The 22,823-nt window shown below is 39.4% G+C and overlaps 1 protein-coding gene across 1 annotated transcript in view; it reads left to right on the top strand.

Moving 5' to 3' along the window:
- LOC127937997 (uronyl 2-sulfotransferase-like) overlaps nucleotides 1-22,823 on the top strand; it is a 50,421-nt gene that overhangs the window by 10,765 nt on the left and 16,833 nt on the right. The window contains exons 2-3 of the mRNA XM_052534354.1: nucleotides 17,557-17,600; nucleotides 22,575-22,730. Of these exons, the coding sequence (XP_052390314.1) occupies nucleotides 17,557-17,600; nucleotides 22,575-22,730 (200 nt within the window). The remainder of the gene's footprint in view (nucleotides 1-17,556; nucleotides 17,601-22,574; nucleotides 22,731-22,823) is intronic.

Genomic DNA, 22,823 nt, shown 5'->3' with positions numbered 1-22,823 from the left:
TAAATAAGGAATTAAAAAAAACAGCGGTTTCTGTTTTTTCCCCCTTTGTGGTTAAGATTACTTAAAGAGATTTGTTCTGCTTCTGATCTGCAAAATGACTTACATACTGTATAGTCATACCTAACTCATGTCGAAGCCACTGTGTTGTTTTAAAAATGTAAGATGTTATAAAGTTAGATGAGAGCTACAGTGATTGTCCGATTCATCAAAACCTCACACATACACGTGGTAGGATCTTCATTTATTATTTACCTCAGACCATATTTTACCCATAACTCAAAGCTTTTCTGAAAACCCATTCGAAGTTCTAAAGGGACTACATGATGAATTTCACATTCTAACTAATTGACATTGTGAGTTATTAAACAGCTCTATTAATTTAATCTCATAGCAATTATGTTAAGCTCTAAGGATCGCATAATAAACATTCTGTCATCATTCATAGATCAAATCTGTATGATTTTCTTTATTTTGTGATGAACAATAACAGTTTTATGTCTGTTTCCCTCTTAAAACCACACTTCAGGAGACTTAAATACAGCATATGATACTGAACACTTTTATGATACCTTTGTGTTTTTTTGGCTTGTCCACTATCATTCACTTTTATTGTATAGGAATTCATCATGTTTGATCTCTGTCACGAGAGGCTATGCATACTGTAAATCTATAATCATAAGGCTTGTAGTGATTAGTTCAGAGCGACTTATGTTGTTCATAAAAGTCATATTTCTGCAATTAACTAATTAAGTAATTTTAGCCTAACTGTAAATCAGTTGACAGGACATGTCTACAAAAATCTAAAATTGTGTATCAGAAAGTGTTTTTGTAGCATGTGGAATTTTGTGTGTGGGGAAAAATACATTCCTTTTGGACATCTGACAAGAATGTATAAGAACACAAATGTGATTAATGAATGTAGGAATTAGGTGAATCAGACGGTATTAACATGGAGAATGAAATGCTTGGATGGAAGGGGTGACAGATATTTCCAGACATAAGGAAATTGTGCCATAATGAGAACATTTTTGTTTCTTTGGTGTTTATATATTCTCTTCCAAACATGTCTGCTTTTTCCTCTGTTTATTCTGCTCAGTCCAAGCCATACCCTTTACTTTCTCTCTGCATGTTTCTCCACCTTTCATATGATTTTTAATAGCCTGTGTTGATGCTCTAGTGTTGTGTTGTTGGGTTTTGGTTCAGCGCTGTTCTACAGTTTAAATGTAAAAGTTATTGTCCATCACCAGATGTATATGAGCTGTGACTTCAATATAGTTACGCTCCCGCTTCATAAATAGTTTTGACAACATTTCCATAAAGACTCTTTTACAGGGCTTATTAATAGCTTCACAATTAAGCATTACTCTGTCCTCCCTGACACAGCGGTTAGAGATAAAAGAGGGGTCCTAGATCCCAAACCACCCACAGCCAGTCTCATCTCCAGGGCCACAGGCTGTTTTGCTCAGGGTTTTTGGGGGGGCTGTAAAAATGCCAAGTAAGATAAGCCCTTATTTATGACTTATTTATTTCCGACGCTGCGCCAAGACAAGTAGCAAAGAATGTTGGCCAGTCTGGACTGTTTTTGGTTTTTTAAATATAGCTTTATTTTATTGTGATGCTTGTTTGTTTCTGTCACGGCCACTGTACTTCACCAGTCCTTCGGCTGTGTTTTGTGTTCCCTCTACAGGTATTTACGGGTTGTGATCAGGTGAAATGGGCACACTGGTGCACAGGTGTGCCTGGGGTATAAAGGTGTCCTAGTTACTCTCAGTGGGGCGAAGCGACTCCTCATTATAAAGGCTAGGACGAAGGCAAAGACCGGCTTTATACCAATATTCTAATCTGAAGAATAAGACCCAAAGTTCATACTCCACAAAAGAAAATTCTGACATTTATTCACCTTTATTTCAATCCAAACCCTGTAATTTTGTTCTGTGGGTCATAAAAGAAGAAAAACATTATATTCAAAGTTTTGTGGTTTAAGATTTTAGAATAAAGTCTCTTTTGCTCACCAGGGATGCAGTTATTTGATCAAAAATACAGTAAAAACAATCAAGTTTTTAAAATATTGTTAGAATTTAAAGTAATTGCCTATTTTAAAATGAATTTTTTTCCTGATGGCAAAGCTGAATTTTCAGCATTTTCTGCTAAAAAACGTTCTCTATACAACATGTAAAACCACAGTACAAGTATAATCAGTAATAATGCCCACAGGATGCAACCAATGCCTCATTTGTAATGGGTTTTATTGGCTTTGTCTGGTCATGCCGGGAGACGGCATTACAGTATGTTAAGAGGTGCAACTTTCCATCACACGCTTTAGGTATTCAGCAAATCAGAATGCACTTGATAGCTGGCCAATCAGCGTACACCTCACTTTTCAGAACAATGAGCTTTGTAATCGATGCATTTCAGAAAGGTGGGGCATAGAGGAGCAACAATAATGTACATTATGTGGAATATAATGTGTTTTTTTAACCTTAAACTGCATAAACACATTTTATTACACCAAATATACAACATAATGTTCTTTTTAGGAACTTCATATGGCCCCTTTAAGCATCTAGGCTGTGCACACTCATAACTTAAAAATGTGATGTTCCCGCTGCTATGATATCACTATTTTCAGAATCCTCAGCCGATTTGCAATACAGTGTTTGCAATGACCATCCCTTGTCCAAAACTGAGTGTATTATCTAAAATACTGCTTCGTATTTATACTAGTGGTCGACTGATATATTGCCAAGGCCGATATATCGGCCGATATTTGGCATTTTTCAAAAAAACAATATCGGCTGACCACTATTTAAACTTGACTGAACACTGATCTCTGCTTCCTTATCCACTCTGTCTAGTGGGTAGCGCAGCTTTACCCCTCATATTTAACTCTGCACAACTAAATCTCAAGTGGCATGGCCAGTCAGCATGAGAGGGAGAAGTTTCTCTTGAGTCTTTAAACCACCTCAAACGTGCAGACATGAATGCACACTGCATACTGCGCCATCCTGGGGCCAGGTAAACACCTTTGGCTTTTTAGCCTGACTGTACACAGACGTCAACACAAACACACACACACACACACGTGCTGAGCCAAGCAGAATTCATGGTTATAGACGAAAATGCATTGAAAGGATATTTATGACATTGCAGACATATTTATATGAATAGTGTTCACACTTGATCCTTCCATTTCCTGTGCCTCCCTCTTGTTATTCTTAGTAATAAATTATAGACGGCAAATAGGCTGTGGCTTATATTTACTGGATTTTAGAGAAAATCACAAACTAATGTATTTCCTGCCTCATCACATGAGTTCAGTAGATTGTAAAGGACCTGTTTCCATTACACCATGTTCTGTGGAAGCAGAGAGATTATTATTTAAAGGTGTGATGGATACCAACATGTTTTATCCTCCGTCTCCTCATGCACCAGAACAACCTTATTCATCACTGTAATGTGACAAGCCCCATTTCCCTGATCCATGTTCCGGCACTGGCTGCTCTCCCTCTGTCTTTCTGCTCTCCTTCCCTTCTCCTTCAAGAGTTTCTCCTGTGGAACATCAGTACATTCTCAGTGTGAGTTATAAGACCTTTTCATTATTTACTCACCCTTATGTTGTTTTAAACCTGTTTGCTGTTATTTTATCCATATAACAGTATTTTAAAGAATGTTTGCACTGCTCTTTTCTTAAGCATGTTAAAAATAGTTAATACAGCTTACTGAATTGTATTTTATATAGTAACATTCAAAACATTGGAATGAGTAAATTATTTAATTGAATTAAACACATTAGATTTGAACACAATCAGACAATTGATTAAAAGTGAGATTAAAGACATTTCTAATATTACAAAAACATTTCTTCTGAATGATTTATTCGTGATGTTATTCTGATAACTTGAGTAATGGCTGCAGAAAATGCAGCTTTGCTGTACCAGGAATGTATATTATGTAAATAATAAGTATAATTAATATTATATAAATATATATTTGTGTGTGTGTCTGTTCAAAATCATTCTCTTAGTTTAGATGATTCAAGTAAATGCTTGTCTTAATCCTTTCTAATATATCTTAAGGTCTGGTTTCACTCCACTATGGAATATTCAGTTAGTTGTTGCCCTCATTTTATTCACTCATTCGGAGATATTTGCTTTTGCGGAGTGAGCAGAAAAACATACACATGTGCTGCACATGTGCAGCCTATGTTATTTAAAGCTGGAGAGTGGTGTGTGTGGTTGTCTGTGTGTCTATATGAGATGGAGACAGTGAGAAAGAGAGCATACTCAAGAGCGGGTGACTTCCTTACATGCATTTCCTGTTTACTCCTGTTGGCCTGTATCAGTGGCTTTCAATCAAACCCCGTCTGTTTTGTAGGCCATTACACATTGCAGTGACACTGGGTTTGGTTATGTACGAGTGTGTAGCAGAACTCATAGTTTCGTTAAGTGTTATTTATGTACTAGAGAGGTTTAAACACACCAAGTCTAAGCCAAGCCATATTGAACCATGTAATTATGTTTAAACTTTTGTTTTATGATGTTTATATACTATGCACACATTAGTGTGTTTCAGTGAAGGGTGCATAAAGTTTATACTTTAGCTAGGATAGCATTTTATTTCTCAAATTAACTGCACACTGCCTGATGGGTTCTTGAAGTCATTGTAAACTTTTTTTAAGGTATGTGCCAATATGAAAAATCTGTAAGATACAAATAACCTTATAATTAAATAAATGTTATGGTTGATAACCACCCTGTAAAAAAATATTGTAATTAATAGTACAAGACCGTAAAAATGCTAATGTAAAAAACTTTTTTAGCTTTTTTTTTCTTGCCTGTTATGTGTATTGGTTTTATGTTACATCATAAGTTGTTAAATTATTGTTTATTGCATTTTAGTGTCATGTGGTTACAATGATGGTGTTTTGTATTTGTCTGGATGACATTGTGTGCACTTTATACAGTGTATAGTGTTTACCTCAGCTTGTGGTAAAGCTATTTGTGATGAGCATGATTGATGTGGCTTTATAATAACCTTTTTTGTTGTTGTTGTTGTTGGGTGGTTGTCAGTGTATTATGAAGGTACAAAACAGATTTTTAGAACTTCAGTCGTTTGGTATTTCAATTCAATTTCAGGTATTACAGTGGGGAAAATATTTATTTGATTCCCTGCTGATTTTGTAAGTTTGTGGTGTAGTTTGTTACCAATGTTTTGCTTGGTGACTGTGGTCCCAACTGCCTTAAGATCACTAAAAAACTCCTCCCATGTAGTTCGGGGCTGATCCCTTACCTTTCTCATTATCATCCTTAACCCATTAAGCAAGATATTGCAAAAAATCAGTACAGACTATCTTTCTCTTATGAATATAATAAAAATAAAGACTTTTTGGAGTTATGAAGGATGCAGTACTACTCTATAGGTACTCAAGATTAACAGGATATTGAGTGAAAACGAGCATTTCACCCCCCCTTTAAATCTACAATTCAGTGCTGTATTCATGGCAATGAATTAAAACGTCCCTAGGTTACGTATGTAACCCTAGTTCCTCGAGGGAACGAGACGCTGCGTCGAGCGCTTTTGGGGAACGCCTTTGGCAAGAACAACTCTGAATATCGTGTGCAATCAGTCCAATGGAAGAGCGTGGCGTCACGGGCGGGGTGACGCAGCGACCAGGAAGCTATAAAGGCACCTGCCACACAGCTGACTTCAGCTTCGAGTAGGGAAGCAAGCGCAGGCAGGGTGCCGGGAGTATGGCTCTGCGACGCAGCGTCTCGTTCCCTCGAGGAACTAGGGTTACATACGTAACCTAGGGACGTTCCTCTTCGGGAACTCGAGCTGCGTCGAGCGCTTTTGGGGAACAATGTGCCAACGCTGCCAGACTACCAAACCCCTGCCTAGTGTGTATCCGAAGAGCACAGCTAAGGCGAGAGGACAGAAGAGCCAGGAGCGGCTTGCATATCAAGATTGTAAAATCTGGCGAATGTAGAGGGCGTGGACCACCCCGCAGCGTTGCAGATGTCCAAGAGGGACACACCTGCTAGAAAGGCCTTAGAGGCAGCCATACTCCGTGTAGAGTGAGCCTTGGCTCCCAAAGAAAGGGGAAGACCAGAGGACTCATAGGACTCGTTGATAGCCTCGACTATCCAACGACTAAGGGTCTGCTTAGAGGCAGGGGAACCCTTTTTAGGAGGACCGTAGCAAACAAGCAATTGGTCAGGTTTTCTCCACAGCAGCTCTGTGGACGTATGTGTCCAGTCCTCGAACTGGACTCATACAGTTTAGCTTCACCTGGTCTGGCTCCCGAAAGGGAGGAGGACAGAAGGCCTGCAGTACTATGGGTTGTGGCGTAACAGAGGGAACTTTAGGAATGTAACCCGCTCGAGGGTATAAAAATGCTTTGGCCATACCAGGGGCAAAGTCTAAGTAGGTAGGGGCCACCGAGGGGGCCTGACAGTAATATTCATGAATCGGCTCAAATGGAGCTTTACAAAGAGCCTCTAACACCACAACCAAGTCCCAGGGGGAACACGGGACCGTACTGGAGGTCTCAGCCTCAGCGCACCGTGGAGGAAACGTGTAACTAGGGGGGTGTCTACCCACTGACTGACCATTGAAAGGGACGTGGTAAGCAGCTATGACCGCCACGTACACCTTTAAGGTGGAGTGAGTTAACCCCGCAGAGAGCCTAGCTTGGAGAAACTCCAGAACTGTACCAACTGGGCAGTTAGCAGGGTCAAGCTGGCAGTCTCTGCACCATGAGGAGAAGGGTTTCAACCTCAGGGCGTACAGTTTCCTCGTAGAGGGAGCTCTGGATTGGAGTGTGGGGGTCTCAACAACCTCGGTTGGGAGACTGGAAACTATGAGCTGTGCCCCCTCAGGGGCTACACAGACAACTTCCACAACTCCGGGCGAGGGTGAATATTTTGCCCTACGCCTGAGAGAGCAGATCTGTCCTGATCGGAATCACCCATGGAGAGCCGTCGAGGAGAGATTAGATCTGCGAGCCATACTGGGCTCGGCCAGAACGGGGCTACTAACAACAGACGGACCCCGTCCCGGCGTACTCTCGCCAGAACTCCCGGGAGCAGAGCGATAGGGGGAAAAGCGTACGGACGAAGCCTCGGCCAGGTCTGTACCATAGCGTCCAGTCCCAAAGGAGCTGGATGAACTAGAGAGAAACAGAGGGGACATTGCAATATCTCGAGTCGCAAAGAGGTCCAAAAACTCTCCATATCTACTTCACCTTAGGGTGAAGCCCCCGGGTCTCGACCCCTGTCTCAACAGTATGTCTGCTCCCACAGTCAATCTCCCAGGAATATACACTGCTCCGAACGAGAGGAGTTTGTCCTGGGACCACAGAAGGATCTGGTGTGCCAGCTTGTACAAGGGGCACGGATGCCGATCTCTCTGGTGACTGATATAAGAGATCGCCAATGTGTTGTCGGTGCGCACCAACACATGGTGACCTCTCAGGTCTGGGAGGAAATATTTCAATGATCGATGCACAGGTAGCATCTTTAGACAACTGGTATGCCATGTCAGATGGCGACCGCTCCACAGACCGCGGGCAGGGTGGCCACTCATGACCGCACCCCAACCGGTGAGGGACGCGTCTGTCGCTAGCGTTACACGGCGGCCAAGAGCTCCCAACACCGGGCCCTGATTCAAGAACCAAGGTTTCTTCCATATGTCTAAGGCACGAAGGCATCGCCGCGTGACCTGAATAGTTCGGAAAGGATTTCCCCTCGGGGAAAACCCCTTGGTCTTGAGCCACCACTGAAGGGGCCTCATGTGCAGGAGACCAAAAGGTATCACGTTGGACGCAGCTGCCATGAGCCCTAACAGTCTCTGAAACTGCTTCACAGTGAGTGACTGGCCTTCTTTGACTCTCTTGACTGATGTGAGGATCGACTCGATCCGAGCAGGAGACATACGTGCCTGCATCGTGGTCGAATCCCATACTACGCCTAGATAGGTGGTTCTCTAAAGTGGAGAAAGTACACTCTTCTTGGCATTCAGTCTCAAACCCAGCTCCCCCATATGGGCGAGAACGACACCTCGATGTCGAACCGCCATCTGCTCTGATTGAGCTAGAATCAACCAATCGTCGATACAATTTAGAATGCGGATGCCCTGCATACGGAGGGATACCAGAGCCGCATCTACACATTTTGTGAACGCGCTGGGTGAGAGTGCAAGGCCGAAGGGAAGTACCCGATATTGGTAGGCTTTGCCCCCGAAAGCGAACCTCAGAGACTTCCTGTGTTGTGGAAGGATGGATATGTGGAAGTATGCGTCTTTGAGATCTATTGTGACAAACCAGTCCTCGGATCTGATTTGAGCTACATCCTGTTTGACAGTGAGCATTTTGAACTTCAGTGACGTAACTGAGAGGTTTAGATGACGTAAGTCTAAGATCGGACGCAACCCCCCATCCTTCTTTGGAACTATGAAATACCGGTTGTAAAACCCGGATTCCCTGTCTAGAGGAGGGACCACCTCGATGGCCGCCTTCCTTATTAGGGTATTCACTTCTTGTTCCATCACCAGAGCCTGCTGGGGGCCGACTACTGTCGATGTAACCCCATTGAATGTCGGCGGTGGATGGCCGAACTGAATGCGATAGCCTCTTTCTACCGTGTGCAGGACCCATTGAGATACATTTGGCAGTAGTTTTCACGCTGCTAACTGATGTACTAAGGGAATCAGTCCCTCGAGACTGACCTCTGGTGTAAGAGGCCCCCGAAGGGGCGGCGAGCGTCTCAGCTCCGCTACGCTCACGAGCGGAAATAACTGAGAGCAGTGCTCGCTGGAAGCGGCTGCACCCTGAAACTCTGGCAGGGTTGGCAGACCCACCTCCCGAGGGCACTGAGGAGAGACAGGCACCGTATAATGAGGTGGACACCGCTCTACCCCAGTAGGGGCCGCCCTCTGTAGTCGTGACTGAAATGCGTCATGACTTCTTGGCCGTGGACCTCCCAGCCTGACATCTTAGATTGGGATTAGGCTGAGAAGTCGTCGGCCCAGAGCTTTGCTCTGTCTGTACATGGAGGGGCAGCTCCCGCCCAGCAGTCCCTCCAGTACATCTAACTTCACATGTTCAATAACTGTCATTATATTCCTCAGAATTTAATGCAATCAAACAATCAGACAAGTAAACACGGTCTGGATTGTGATACAATTCACATTAAAGTGATATATTGAACTTCTTGAAGTTAGATAACGGTCATTAGATTCCTCAGAATCAAATGAAATTCAGCAATCAGACAAGTAAACACGGTCTAGATTGAGATAAAGTACACATTGAAGTGCTGACTTCTCAAAGTCATTATATTTCTTATAATTTTTAAACAATCAGACAAGTAAACACGGTCTAGATTGGGATAAAGTACACATTGAAGTGCTGACTTCTCAAAGTCATTATATTTCTTAGAATTTTTAAACAATCAGACAAGTAAACACGGTCTGGATTGTGATACAATACACATTGAAGTGATATATTAACTTTTCAGTTATTAAATTTCGTAGAATTTAATGAAATCAAAACAATCAGACAAGTGAACACGGTCTAGATTGTGACAAAGTACACATTGAAGTGATAGAACTAACTCCTACTTTTTTAAATGGAGTTTAAACAACCAGACAAGCGGTCGGGTATGGAAAATTCACATCAAAACTGAAAATGATGTAATACACGCGTTGCCTCGACAGCGCGCGAATAATTAGTCACACAAACAATATTAATCCCCTCGGAGACTTAAATAGCTGCTTGTATAATGTTAGGCATAACACTGTTTATTGTATATGCTTATGCAACTTTATGTTTGTGCAACTAAAAGCTCGCCGACGCCCTCCGTATCAATCTCCTCGGAGAAAGAAAGGTGGAGCGTCAAGCCCGATGCTCGGGGGGAAGAACCGAAGCTCGGGCTTCCGAATCCCGGAATCAGGCAGATCTGATGGGTAAGGTAGGAGATAAGGACGTGCCCGTCTCCATTCCCTCCAACAGATCGATCTGCGAACCCAACGAATGCCGGCGCCGTTCCGCCTCGGCGAAAACGGGACCGGTATCGCGAGGAACGCTGGCGAAGGCTCTCTCCTCGAAGAGAGCCCTCCGGGATCGAAGCGTACACAACGGCCGGGCAGTCGGCTCCCTCGAGAGCCGACTCAGCGTGCTTCGATCCCAGGCAAACCACGCATAGACTGTTTGTATCCCCACTCGTGATGTACGTGGGCAGGGAGGAACAAACAATCCATAGCGCAATCTGGAATCGCCCTCCAATTGTCGTGTCTTTGCTTTGCTCTTAGGCATTATGTTGTTTATTGGGACAGACAACAATAAATAAGACTCACAAGACAGACTTTAGACATGCACACACAGAGCGCTTGCTGAAAGACGCGAAGCTGAAGTCAGCTGTGTGGCAGGTGCCTTTATAGCTTCCTGGTCGCTGCGTCACCCCGCCCGTGACGCCACGCTCTTCCATTGGACTGATTGCACACGATATTCAGAGTTGTTCTTGCCAAAGGCGTTCCCCAAAAGCGCTCGACGCAGCTCGAGTTCCCGAAGAGGAACTTCAGTTTAATGTATGAATTGATAATCTGACATTTAAGATTTTAGCTACTTATATAATATAATATGTCCAGAATTGGTTATCATGTATAATAGCACAAAAGATACTCCAGTAAGCTGAAAATGTCACTTGGGTTGAGTTTATGATATTCCTAAACTACACTTAAGCAAATCCTAAAGTCTCTGATTAGTGGTCTATTTGTAAATGTAGTCTTCTTTTGTAGGCAAGTATGGGAAAGAGCACAGGTTAGTATATGTGGCCACAGCACTGCACACGTCCTGTAAGGCAAGGCTAGGGCCAGGGCAGGTGAGCAGAGGTATGTACAATATAGCCAATTAAAGGAAATAATGCAACTGAAAACCAGATGCTTGAATTTTTTCTGCCTACTTTGTTTCCCTCACTGGGTAAATTTTTCAGGAACCATCTAAGAAATGTAACCTTGCGTTACAGCAAAGTGACCGCAAAGACATTTTTTTTTTTTACATTTCTCTTAACTTAACATAATAAAAAATACAAATAAAATCCTGAAAATAATGTACAAAGTTTTCCACAAAAATGCTGCACAACAGCACAAACACCTAATCAGTGTGAGTCAAGTGCAATAAACTATAAAGATCTCTTCGTCAGTATGTGGGGAGCAATGAACACTACGTAGAGATGTTATGTGTGGCACAAATATGGTGTACTTTTGAGTGTTAGCCTCACAAATGAATCATAAGAGCTTGAATCTTTCATGCCCATGCTAACATTAGACATAAGACACCTTATAAATCCTGACACAGATTTCTAGACTCCTTCAAGGACTTAGACCTAACTCAGCAGTGGTTCCTAAAACAACAAAACATAGCAATTATTTATAAAAAAGGAAAGCAGATGTCCATTATGTCTACCACATTTGGCAGGTAGTAAAAGGGTCTGACCTATAGAATAACAGTCCTGGGTGGAGACTCGTATACCCCCCACTATCATTAGACTGATGGGCTTAATGTCGGGCCACTCCTACATGCTAAATCAAAGGGTTGAGTGAAGTCTGACCACATACAGCTAGAAGCACTCTTGTCACCACACAGAATAAGAAACTTGCACTCTTCTTTATGCCATGGGGGAAGTGGAATATGATGGTGTCTGCACTTAAAAAAAAAAAATAAGTCTGATGTTATTTAAAGAGGATGTGTTTAACTAAACTGATGTGATTATTTCAGGACACTCTAACCCATAGCCATATGTTCGCGGCTCAGTGATGTTATTGCTGCCGACACACCAGCAGGAGTGTGACAGTGCATAAGTGTGCTGTCAGCCTGTCTGTCACACACACACTAAAGCACTTACTTCACTGAGTCTGGTGCAGGTGTAAGACAATGAGATCAACTGAGACTTTTGTAAGGTCGTACTTCAAGCATATTCTGGCAGTTGTGGACTGGGGCAAGTAAACTCCTCATCTGGAGCTAATTTAGCTATATACATTTGCATTCTTGGTTATATTATTTATCTGATATTATTTATCTGAAAAATATATATATTTATTTAGTGTTGGGCGGTAAACCGGTTCATACCGAAAACCGGTGTATATCTTTGTTACAATGTAAATTTTGAAAATGCATTGTACACCTGATTATGCATGAAAAAAAAAAAAAAAAAACGTCATGAACCGGAAACCGCAAACAAAATGAAGGCAGATTTGAATGCTAGTTTACATTCAGTTGTGGAGGATTTCTCCAGACACCTACGAGAAAGACACCTATAGCCGCACCCTCATCGGCTCTGGCCGCACCCTTTCACCATGGCACGTGACCGAAAGAGAAGAGAGGTCGTTTCGAGGGGGGATGGTAGGGTAATTTATTTGATTAAAGATTATAAGGGTACATGAATTTAAAAAAATAATGAAGTGCACAGATAAATCATTTATAATAAACACTACAATATTACATATAAAAAGAAGATTTGTCAAATTTGATTTCATGCCGACTTTAAATCAGATCCAATCAGCCTTTGACCTCACAAAAATGGTGAGCCAGAGCCAGATATTTCTTGCTTTAATCTTCATGTTCAGAATGTCCATCAGTCCTCAAACGTCTCGAGAATGTTCCACCTGTGGTGACAGATTGTTACAGGATGTGAAGTGAAAATGAGACCGCAGTGAAAATGAAATAAACAACTGGAGGCACATTGTAACTTTAAACTTAATTGTGCATTTCAGATGCTGTCACATCCTACAACCTCGTCCTCTGCAGAGAAACAGCCACTCAATCACACCAAAATACACATAATGAAGGACTTACAGGCATCATAGAGGATTGTGAAAATACTGTATTTCACTGGAACTTGGTCTTCATTACACTTCATCACTTCATAATAAAAAAAGTTATTTATAGCACTTTAAGGTTCTATATAGCAATTTCAAAGCATGGTTCTTTATGGAACCCTATGAAAAGTGTCATATTTAGCACCAAGGGGGTTATGTTATTGTTACAAGCTGAAGAAGCCTTTTCTGGTTGTGTTTAGACATTTTTTCTTAAGAGTGTACCTCACAACCGACACATCGACCCTTTGAGGCTTCCTGCTTTGTCTGTGGAGTATTCTTGGCTCTCTTCATCTCTAAACCATACTTTACAGAGTCACCAATTTCATAACTCAAATTAAACATTCCATGCCGAAAGCATACGTTTATTGAATTCCGACACAAACAACAGCATGCCTAAGCCAAGCCAGATGTGTAGAAAAAAAATCTATTTTAGAGAATGTTTTGCTTTGTGAAAGCCAAAAAGGCTACTTTTACGTGAATGACTGATTTTATTTAGAATGAATTGCTGTTGACTTTAGTGTTTATGAGTATTCCAAGTTAGTGGCTTTTTCTATCAATGTCATTTCTTTTATTTTTGTGTCTTAATTATAGGTTATTAATGATCCTCTTATAACCTAAGCATCGGCTTTAACACAACCCATGAACAAAGTTAACAGAAATGCTCTACTGTTTGATTTCTTACCAGCCTTTGCCCACTCTCTGTTTCATTGACAATTAATTATACAAAGAAGTGTTACTTAAGCACCAGTTTAACACATTATAATTATTTCTGAGATATTAGAATGCACTAAAGCACTAAAGACTGGAATAATGGCTGCTGAAAATTCAACTTTGCCATCACAGGAATACATTAAATTTAAAAAATATATTAAAACAGCTTTTAAATTGTAATAATATATCACAATGTTTTCACTGTTCTTGATCAAAGAAATTCAGTCTAGTTGAGCATAAGAGACTTCTTTCAAAAAATATATTTAAAAAAATCTTACCAACCCTAAACTTTTGAATGGTATAGTTTATATAATTTATAAAATGTGAAAATTATGCCTCAGGAGAGTATTAGTGTGGCATATGTTGAAAGATGTTACATTGCTGCCACCATCACTCTGGAATAAGGACATTCTCTCGGTTGAACAGTAGTTTGTGCTCTGCGTGTCACCTTCTATTTGGTTGTGATTTATCTGTGCCGAAAATGATTTACAACTTCTTGCTCGGAGGATGAGAACGCATTGAACTTTGTCTATGAATATCTCATTCTTTTACTCAGTCCCATACTGAGAAAGTTGAAGATAGACTGAGAAGTATAGCAGCTCTGTGTTGCTGGATGAGTTATTTATTCAGCAGACAGACACCGGCAGTCACAACAGGTAGCATTAAAGGAGCAGTGCACCTTAATGTGCAAATTAAAATACTGTCATAATTTACTCACCCTCATGTCATCCAAGCAGGGTTCCAAACTGTGACCAAAACGGTCGCATTTGCGACCATAAATATTAAAATGCGAGTGAAGTTTTTGCTGAGGTTGCCACTGGCGACTAGGCCTAAGTATTTACATGCTATCTCTTAAAAAATTGCATGTAAGGCCTTTTTTCCTGATTGTTTTGCATTCACATCGTTTGTTATGTTCGCGCATTGAGTGAATGTGCATCGAAGTTTTAGTGGGAAAAAGAGTTTTAAACAGTCCTCATCTACCGTGCAGCAGCGCTGACACACACCTGATTAAACGCGCGAGAGAGAAATTATGGAGACTTGAAGAGAAACAGCGTCTATTTCGTTCATAACTTGAACAAACTACAACAGGTAAAGCTGTCATCTGTGTGGATATTGGCAATATCGTTAACAGTTCTCGTTTATAATCATAAGGCTTCTTTTTAACAAGATCTTAGTCCATGCTGTGTTCTGTTAATGCATGAACTTCATTATTTGAAGTGCACTTGCCATCCAGTAATCGCAAAAAGCTTTGTGCTTTGTTACTTTTTAATTGACAAAGTATCAGCTTTAAAATTATTCCAAATTCATAACAAAATTCAAACAATAAATACAGTTTTGGTGCTCTTTAAGGGGCCGTTCACATATCGCGCCTAAAAACGCGTGGAAAACGCTAGGCGTGCCGCTTTCTCCTTTGACGTGCTCTCTCCATGAAGACGCGGAAAATTTTCAGCAAAGGATAAATGGATTTGCAGCACTAAAAATCGCTTGCAGTAGCTCTGTTACTAAATGTATTTAAAAATGGCTATCCATACAGCTATGATCAGCTGTTTCTTCATCTTGGCTAAGCTTTCAACTTTGGTACGGGAAAGGATGAAGCTGATTGGTTGGTTCTTGTCACATGACGCGCGGTGCGCTTGCGGGATTCTGAAAAGTTGAGATGTTTTTAACCCGATGCGGTGCAGGCGCGCCTGGAAAAAACGAGCGCATCGCTTCCATTATGAGCACGCACGCATACCGCGCAAAAGACTTGACATGTGAACGGCCCCTAATGCGACATGCGCGATCGCGAGTAGTGCCTCAGTTCAAGCAGCACGTGACCCTATCATACCTTGCTCTTTACTACTAGAGTACATAATGAACATGAATTAACATGAAAAGGTGGGCTATTTTATAAGAGATTCTACAGTACAACACTTTCAAACTGCGGAAAACGTGTAAAGCTTGTAAACATTGCAACGTTATATTAACCTCAGTAACCTTTTGGTGTCCATCATCAGTCAGCTAGAAAAATAACTATAAAGAAGAGGAGCATTTTGCTATATTTATGAGCTATTGAATTTTTATATTTTTACTTAACCTGTTGTCTACAAGATTCAACTCCTCCTATAAAATGTAATTTTACTAATTAAGAAAAACAGACTGAAAGTGTGAAAGACATGCACTCCTAAAAATAAAGGAGCTTAAAAGGTTCTTCACAGAACAATTTTGGTTCCACAAAGAACCATTCAGCCAAAGGCTCTTTGAAGAACAATCTCTTTCTGACCTTTTCATAATCTGTTATTGTCTTCAAATGTTAAAGGTTCTTTATGAAACCCTTTAGACAGGAAAAAAGGTTCTTCTATGGTATCATGAAGCACCTTTATTTTTAGGGGAGTATGACAACATTTACAGGATGCATTGAGGAGGACCCCAAACTATACTCAGGGGCCAAGTGATGTTTATGGTCCATGATATCGGTATAGGTTTTGTTTAATAAACAACACATGACTGTACAGTATATTTCAAGTTGGAAAAGACATTTAGCTCCCACTTTAAGTGAATCTTCATTCCAAGGTCATCTACAAGATGGATTAAAATGCTGATAAAGTCAAGAAAAGATAAGACATAAAAAAAAACATAAAAGCATCATAAATATGGTTCATTTAACTTGAGCACAAATTGTTTAAGTCTTTGGATGCCATATGATAGTTTGTGTGAGGAAGAGACTGAATTGTAGTTATTGATTCACTAAAAATCTAGCTTGACAGCTGTGGTCACTATTCACTTTCATTGCATGGAATAGAGCAGCTTTCGCATTTTGCAATAAATATTTGATTTTGTCTTCCAAAGAGAAAAGTAAGTTTAAAAGAATTGATGAATTATCATGTTTTGGATGAACTGTCCCTTTAGATAGATAGTTTGCCAAAAAATATTAAATCTGTCATAATTTAAGGCCCAAGTCTTGCGCAAAGCCTTCAAATTATAGTCCATTAGAGATGTAAATGAATGCAGGCGGTCGACACAAGTGCTCTAGAAAGCTTTGTCTTTGTCCAGCATCTGCTCTATTTGTCTCCAGAAGTTATGACCGATAAAAATGGTTTTGTAGTCTTTTTAATGAAAGTTGCTGCTATCTCATAACCCTCTCACACAAGCGCTCATCAGTGTGGCTGCCTGTTGGTGTTGCGGTCTCCAATATTTTTGTTGTTGTTTTTGTTGTTCCCTCTTATTAATTTTGATTGCTACAGTTAAACAATAGCCCGAGCCAGTGTTGCTACCTTGTGGTACAACTGATTAGTGTAAAACCAAGTCAATGCACATTTGCAAACTGTGCACATAGTGTACAGTATTCTGGTAATGAATTTTGTCACGCACTATACACGGACACTCCTGTATACATAAAAACCTAAGTATACTTTAGGCTTTATTCAACCTCAGTTTGTTTCAAACACTGATTAATGTCTTCTTCTGAACATAAATGTAGATTTGTTGAGGAATGTGGGTAACCAAACACTTTCTGGGTCCCATTGACTTATTTTTATTTTTTTCATGCTATGGAAGTCATTGGGGACCAACAACTGTGGTTACCCCCATTCCTCAAAATATCTGGGTGAACTATCCCTATAACACAGGAAGAAAAGCAAGGTGTCCAGCGTGCCATCTGGAGTAGAGGTTAAAAAGTAGACCTTGGTTTGAGATGAAAGAGTGTCTTCTCTTTTTCAGCTGCTACTGTACCACAGAAGACGTTGCTTTAGGAGATTGTTTATCTCTTAAAAATACCCACAACAACACACTTCTTGCGTTTCCTCATAGTGGATGTCATCTGGCTCCCGTGCAGATTTTCAGTGCCGATACGTCTCAGATGCTGAATCAGAAAATTTCTTAAGCATTTTTCAACTGAATGGGTTAAAACAATGTTGTCTACATTGCTCTCTAAGCTTATGATTTACTAAATAACAAATGTTTGATGTAAGCTCTGACACTCAATTTTCTTTACAGGAGAATCAACTTTTGTTGACGACCATGGGCCTCCTACACCAAGGGTAAGTTGTTTTTTTGCGTTATCAAACTATTTTTATCTCTCATTTTCCTCCAGTTCAAAATGTACTACACACAACATCCCTGTCTGCAATAGTCCTGTTATTTTGGCCTTCTCACACTAGAGGAAATCATTTCAAGACCTAGTGTTTATTGTATATCCATTTCCTCAGATTTGACCGTGAATGGAAGGTCACACATTCACTTTTAACAATTCCATGAAATGTTTTGATGAATATTATTGTATTTTATTTTATTTTGTCAGCATTTGGAGTATTGTAGCATATAACAGACATGATCTAAAAGCCGATATTTATATTTCAAATTGTTTGGGAAAACAAATGTTTTACTCACTTCACATTAATGACAGCTCATATTATCAGAATTTCCTAGAGGGATGACAGACAGTTGTGCTGATGAACAGATTACAGAGAAAGAGAGAAAGAGAGAGAGAGAGAGAACATGAAATAGAATGAGTGGAAAGAACAAACTTGATTTAAGATGAGTGTCATTACACAAAGTCTGCAAAAGAGGTTAAACCCAGTTTCAGCTGGGTTTTCTTACATGAACGATGGATCTGTTTCATAATAGTAGGGTTGGAACCATTACTGCGGTTTGTCGATGTTTTTTTTTATAGAGACTTGTTGAAAAACGAGTCATTATATGTGTTCGAGGACACAGTTGTTTTAAGATGAGTCTTAAAGCACTTGTTACATGTGCAAAACCAAATTCCCTTGGTTTAATTACCCTGTAGATTTGAAAATATTTATAGCTGTGATTGTAATCAGTGTTATAAACAGTATTTAGTGGTTAAAAATAGTTCCAGAGTAACTCTCGTTTCTCGGCACTGCATGTGCTATGTTCCATCTCTTGATTTGATTCAGAGACTGGAATGATTTATTGACAGTAGAGAACTGTGTGCAGTTGCACTCGCATATGAATCCAGAAGAAAACACCCATAGAAATACTCTTGTACATTTTACTGTTGACTCTGTACACATGTACAAAAGTTGTATTGTGTTTAACTAGAGAGATTGTTTTGTGGTAAATTTTGACATTTCCTGTATTGAATATACACTCGAGACACCTCAATGACAATGTAAAATAAATCTTTACTTACATCTGGTTTGTTAAAATAAATTCTGATAATCATCCTGTAGCACATTGTGTTTTAGAGGGTGTTTGTCATTAGCAAAGGGACAGTTTTGTAGCACATTACATCATAGTACTGTATATTTTATAGGATCTTCTCTCTAAAAAAATCCACAGTTGAAGTAACAGCAGATTTGTGTACAGTATTTGTGTGTATGAACAATGTGTTCATTTCTGAGATTAATTTATTGTAATGGGTTTAAGAGAAGACTGTTTTAATGTTTTACTTATCGCAGTAAATTACATTTAAAAAATCTGTGATTAATGAATGTTTTAATTGATTTACAGGACTAATATTGTGTGTGTATTGAATTTTTAAAATGCACAATATTATTTGTAGTGTAGATTGCATTTAAAGTTGCATTATGTAATTTTTTTTTTTTTTTGGTTAAAAATTTTCAAAATCAGTTATTGAGCAAGTACATAACCAGTCAGTGTTCAAAACTATCTCCTTATTGTAAAGCAATGCTATTTTACTATTCGGGAAAGACTTGGGTCTATTTACTCGGGTAAGACTTATTTTGGACATAGTTCAAAGATGTAGTATCTGTAATTCCGAAGTAAAGTGAAAATCCACATTGGTGCATTGACTGACAGCCCACACATACACATATTCGATTCATCTGCACTGAGAGCCATGCTGATGCACAACCCACAGAAAGATCAAATACCTGCAATTGCAGGTTTCCAACAGAGATGGTGACAAAGAGGCAAACCTAAAAAACTTTCTTCATAAATGATTTGAAATCAGACTATCCCTCAAAAGTCATCTGCAGGATATACAGACATTTAAGACATTTGCAAGCAAAAGTGGACAAAAAAAGTTTCTTCACTGGTCTGTGTTAAAACTGAAGATGATCTTTGACTCTGACTTTGTCCACAGACAGAGAGACTGAAACAGACCCACAGTCTGTTAAAACACAAACTCTAAGTAGTTGTTTACAGATTTATCAAGAGCTCCACATACTTATCATAGGGTGCACAGATTTAATACAAACATTAAGTATGTCAGTTTATTACTTTTCACTGTACAAGTTGCCACTACCACAATCTCTGTAACTAAAGTATGATTAAGTATGGTGCTAGCAACATCAAGACCACAGCTTCAATTTGTGTGCCTGCCCTTATATGATTATGTACTGTTAAATGGAAACCAAATGTATATAATTGTTTGGGCTAAAAGCTCTTACTAAATCAATAAATCTACACAATCATTCAAAAGTTTGAGGTCATTTAAAAGTTTTTAGAAATGATCTCTAAATCAGATTTTCTATGGTCTCTTAAGTCTTATGCCCAGCTCACAAGGCTGCGTTTGTTTTATTATAAATACAGTAAGAACAGAACTATTTGAAATATTATTACAATTTAAAATAAGCTAAAGCTAAATGTTCAGCAGCCATTACTCATGTCTTTAGTGGGACATGATCTTTAGAAATCATTCTAATATGCTGATTTAGTGTTCGGGATATATTTCACAAGAGTTTGATATGTTTGTGGAAACAATAATACATTCATTTTTTCAGGATTTAGTTTAATGAATAGAAACTTAAGAACATCATTCATAAAATTTTTTTTGCCACTTTTGATCAATTCAGTGCATCCTTGCTGAATTAAAATATAAAAAAATAAATAAAATCTTACTGATCCCCAGATTTGGAATGGTGTAAATGTAATGCATCTATAAACGGTCTTTAAAACAAAACAATCTAAAAACCAGAGGATGCATTAATTTAACTTTAGAAGAGAAGAAAGGTGTATACAGATGGACATTTCCTTAGAGTAATAATGAGCTGAGACACGAAATCCAGAAGTGTGATTATCTTCATATTACTCAAGGGGGAAAAGAAGAGGGAGAAAGGATTAAATTTGCAGAGATGGAGGGAAATGGAGATTGATTGAAGGAAAACCCCATTTTTCAAAACTCTTATAAACCATACAGAATTTAGTTTTTTTTTTTTGAGAAAGTAAAAATGCACAAAGTTTCCTGTGAGGGTTAGGGTTAGGTGTAGGGCCATACAATATACAGTTTGTACAGTATATAAACCATTACGCCTATGGGATGTCCCTACTTTTCACAAAAACAAACGTGTGTGTTAGGGGTGCTCCGATCACAATCGGCCGATCATTAATGTGCATCTCGTCAGTAAAGCCATTATCTAATTTATCTAAATTACGCACCTGATGGAATTAACCGCTGATTAGAGAACGGGCTTTACTGACGAGATGCGCATTAACGATCGGCTGATCGTGACCGGAGCACCCCTAGTGTGTGTGTGTGTGTGTGTATTTGTGTGTGTATTTTTGTGCACGAGGTGAACAGAGAACATTCTCTGTGAACTTGAACCGTATTTGTTGTTTCTGTTCCACCTTATGGCACATGAGACTGAGAAAGAACAAATAATGGAAGACAAGGGGGGTCTTATACAGGTAATGTTTACAGACCTAAATAAAAGTAAGAGTGACTATTGTAGTCAAGTTAAAAACTTTGTCACACACTTTCAAACATAAACACAATTTGTTCACACTGCTTTTGACGCAAATGTTTTCTCTCAGGAGACACACATGGGACAGAGAAGCTATCCAAACCCCAATTTCATCTAGGATGCTGGCCTACAGGGAATTCCATTCCTCCTTCCACACTGGATGTTCGTCCAGAAATTTACAAATTTCCTCTGACTTGCTCTTGAAGAATCATTCTTAGAGTGGTGTGGAGTAGTAAATAAAGATCTGGGGTGGAAAGGGAAGCTTTTAGTCCCACACCCGAGCTACAGTATCACCATTGTGTCATTGAGCGAGTCACTCAACCCCAGGTTACTCCAGGGGGATTGTTTCTGTGCTGTGTACTAAATGTTGCTATCTTACCAATGCAAAAGCCAAATAAAAAATAAAAAGTTTTTGGGTGAAATGTGCACATATTGCACATTTATACTGAGAGAAGCAGTTATTGTGATCACAATTAAAATCAGCCTTGTCTGAACTGAACCATCACTGAACTGACTTGAGCTAAATAATGACACTTTTGTATTTTAGAGCTTTACAGCAGCATATGATCTTTCTCTATAGTTGAGTTTATGTAATTGATTCAGCTATTTTCCTGTTCATCTCAGTGAAGATGCGTTGACACAACCTTTATTGTATAAAGTGGTATAGAAAGAAAAGATGACTTGATGTATTAAATTACTTACGTAAAGGGATAGTTCACCCCAAATAAATATTCATCATCTACTCATCCTCAAGTTGTTCCAAACCTATATGATGTTCTGTATGTTTCTGTTAATGATAAAATAAAATATTTTGAAGAATGTGGGTAACCAAACAGTGGATAGTCCCTATTGACTTTTAATAGTATGAAAAATACTATGAAAGTCAATGAGGACCAGCAAAGGTTTGGCTCCCCACATTCTTCAAAATATCTTATTTTGTGTTGAGTAGAGGAAAGACATTCATTTAGGTTTGGAACAAATTGATGGTGTCAATAAAATAAATCATTTTTTGGTGAACTATCTCTTTAAATATAGTTATTAGTAAATGTGTCTTGTGAAGGTGAAGTGTCTTAATATTCATAAGTATTAAACACACTTGTTACAGACCTTCCTTAAGTTTGCAGTTGGTTGAAATGTATTCATTTATTTATCCATGTGCCACAGCATAAATGTGTACCCACTGCTCTGGGTATGTGTTCACTGCTGTGTGTGTGCACTTTGGTCACAATATTTGGCTTAAATGGATCAGTATGAGCTAATACTGGATAACTTGTGTTTACCAGTTTACCAACTTTTTTATTTTGTATTTTTTATAACTATGTGTTTCAATGTCTGCGTGTCTAGGAGCTGCCATTTCCAAGTCAGGTGATCTACAACAGGGTTGGCAAGTGTGGAAGTCGGACAGTTGTCCTGCTGCTGAGGATTCTGGCAGAAAAGCACCAGTTTAACCTGGTGTCCTCGGACATCCATAACAAAGCCAGACTAACAAAACATGAGCAGGTCAGTGGATGTGTGTATGTGTGTGTATATGGGGCAACTAATGCTTCAGAGAAATTGTATAGCAAGGAAAAAATTATAGCAAGATAAAAAGCA

The sequence above is a fragment of the Carassius gibelio genome, chromosome A20 (genome assembly GCF_023724105.1).
Source record: "Carassius gibelio isolate Cgi1373 ecotype wild population from Czech Republic chromosome A20, carGib1.2-hapl.c, whole genome shotgun sequence".
NCBI classification, from domain to species: Eukaryota; Metazoa; Chordata; class Actinopteri; order Cypriniformes; family Cyprinidae; genus Carassius; species Carassius gibelio.
Note: the sequence above shows the minus strand (reverse complement) of the source record. Positions and strands in the feature narration are given on the sequence as shown.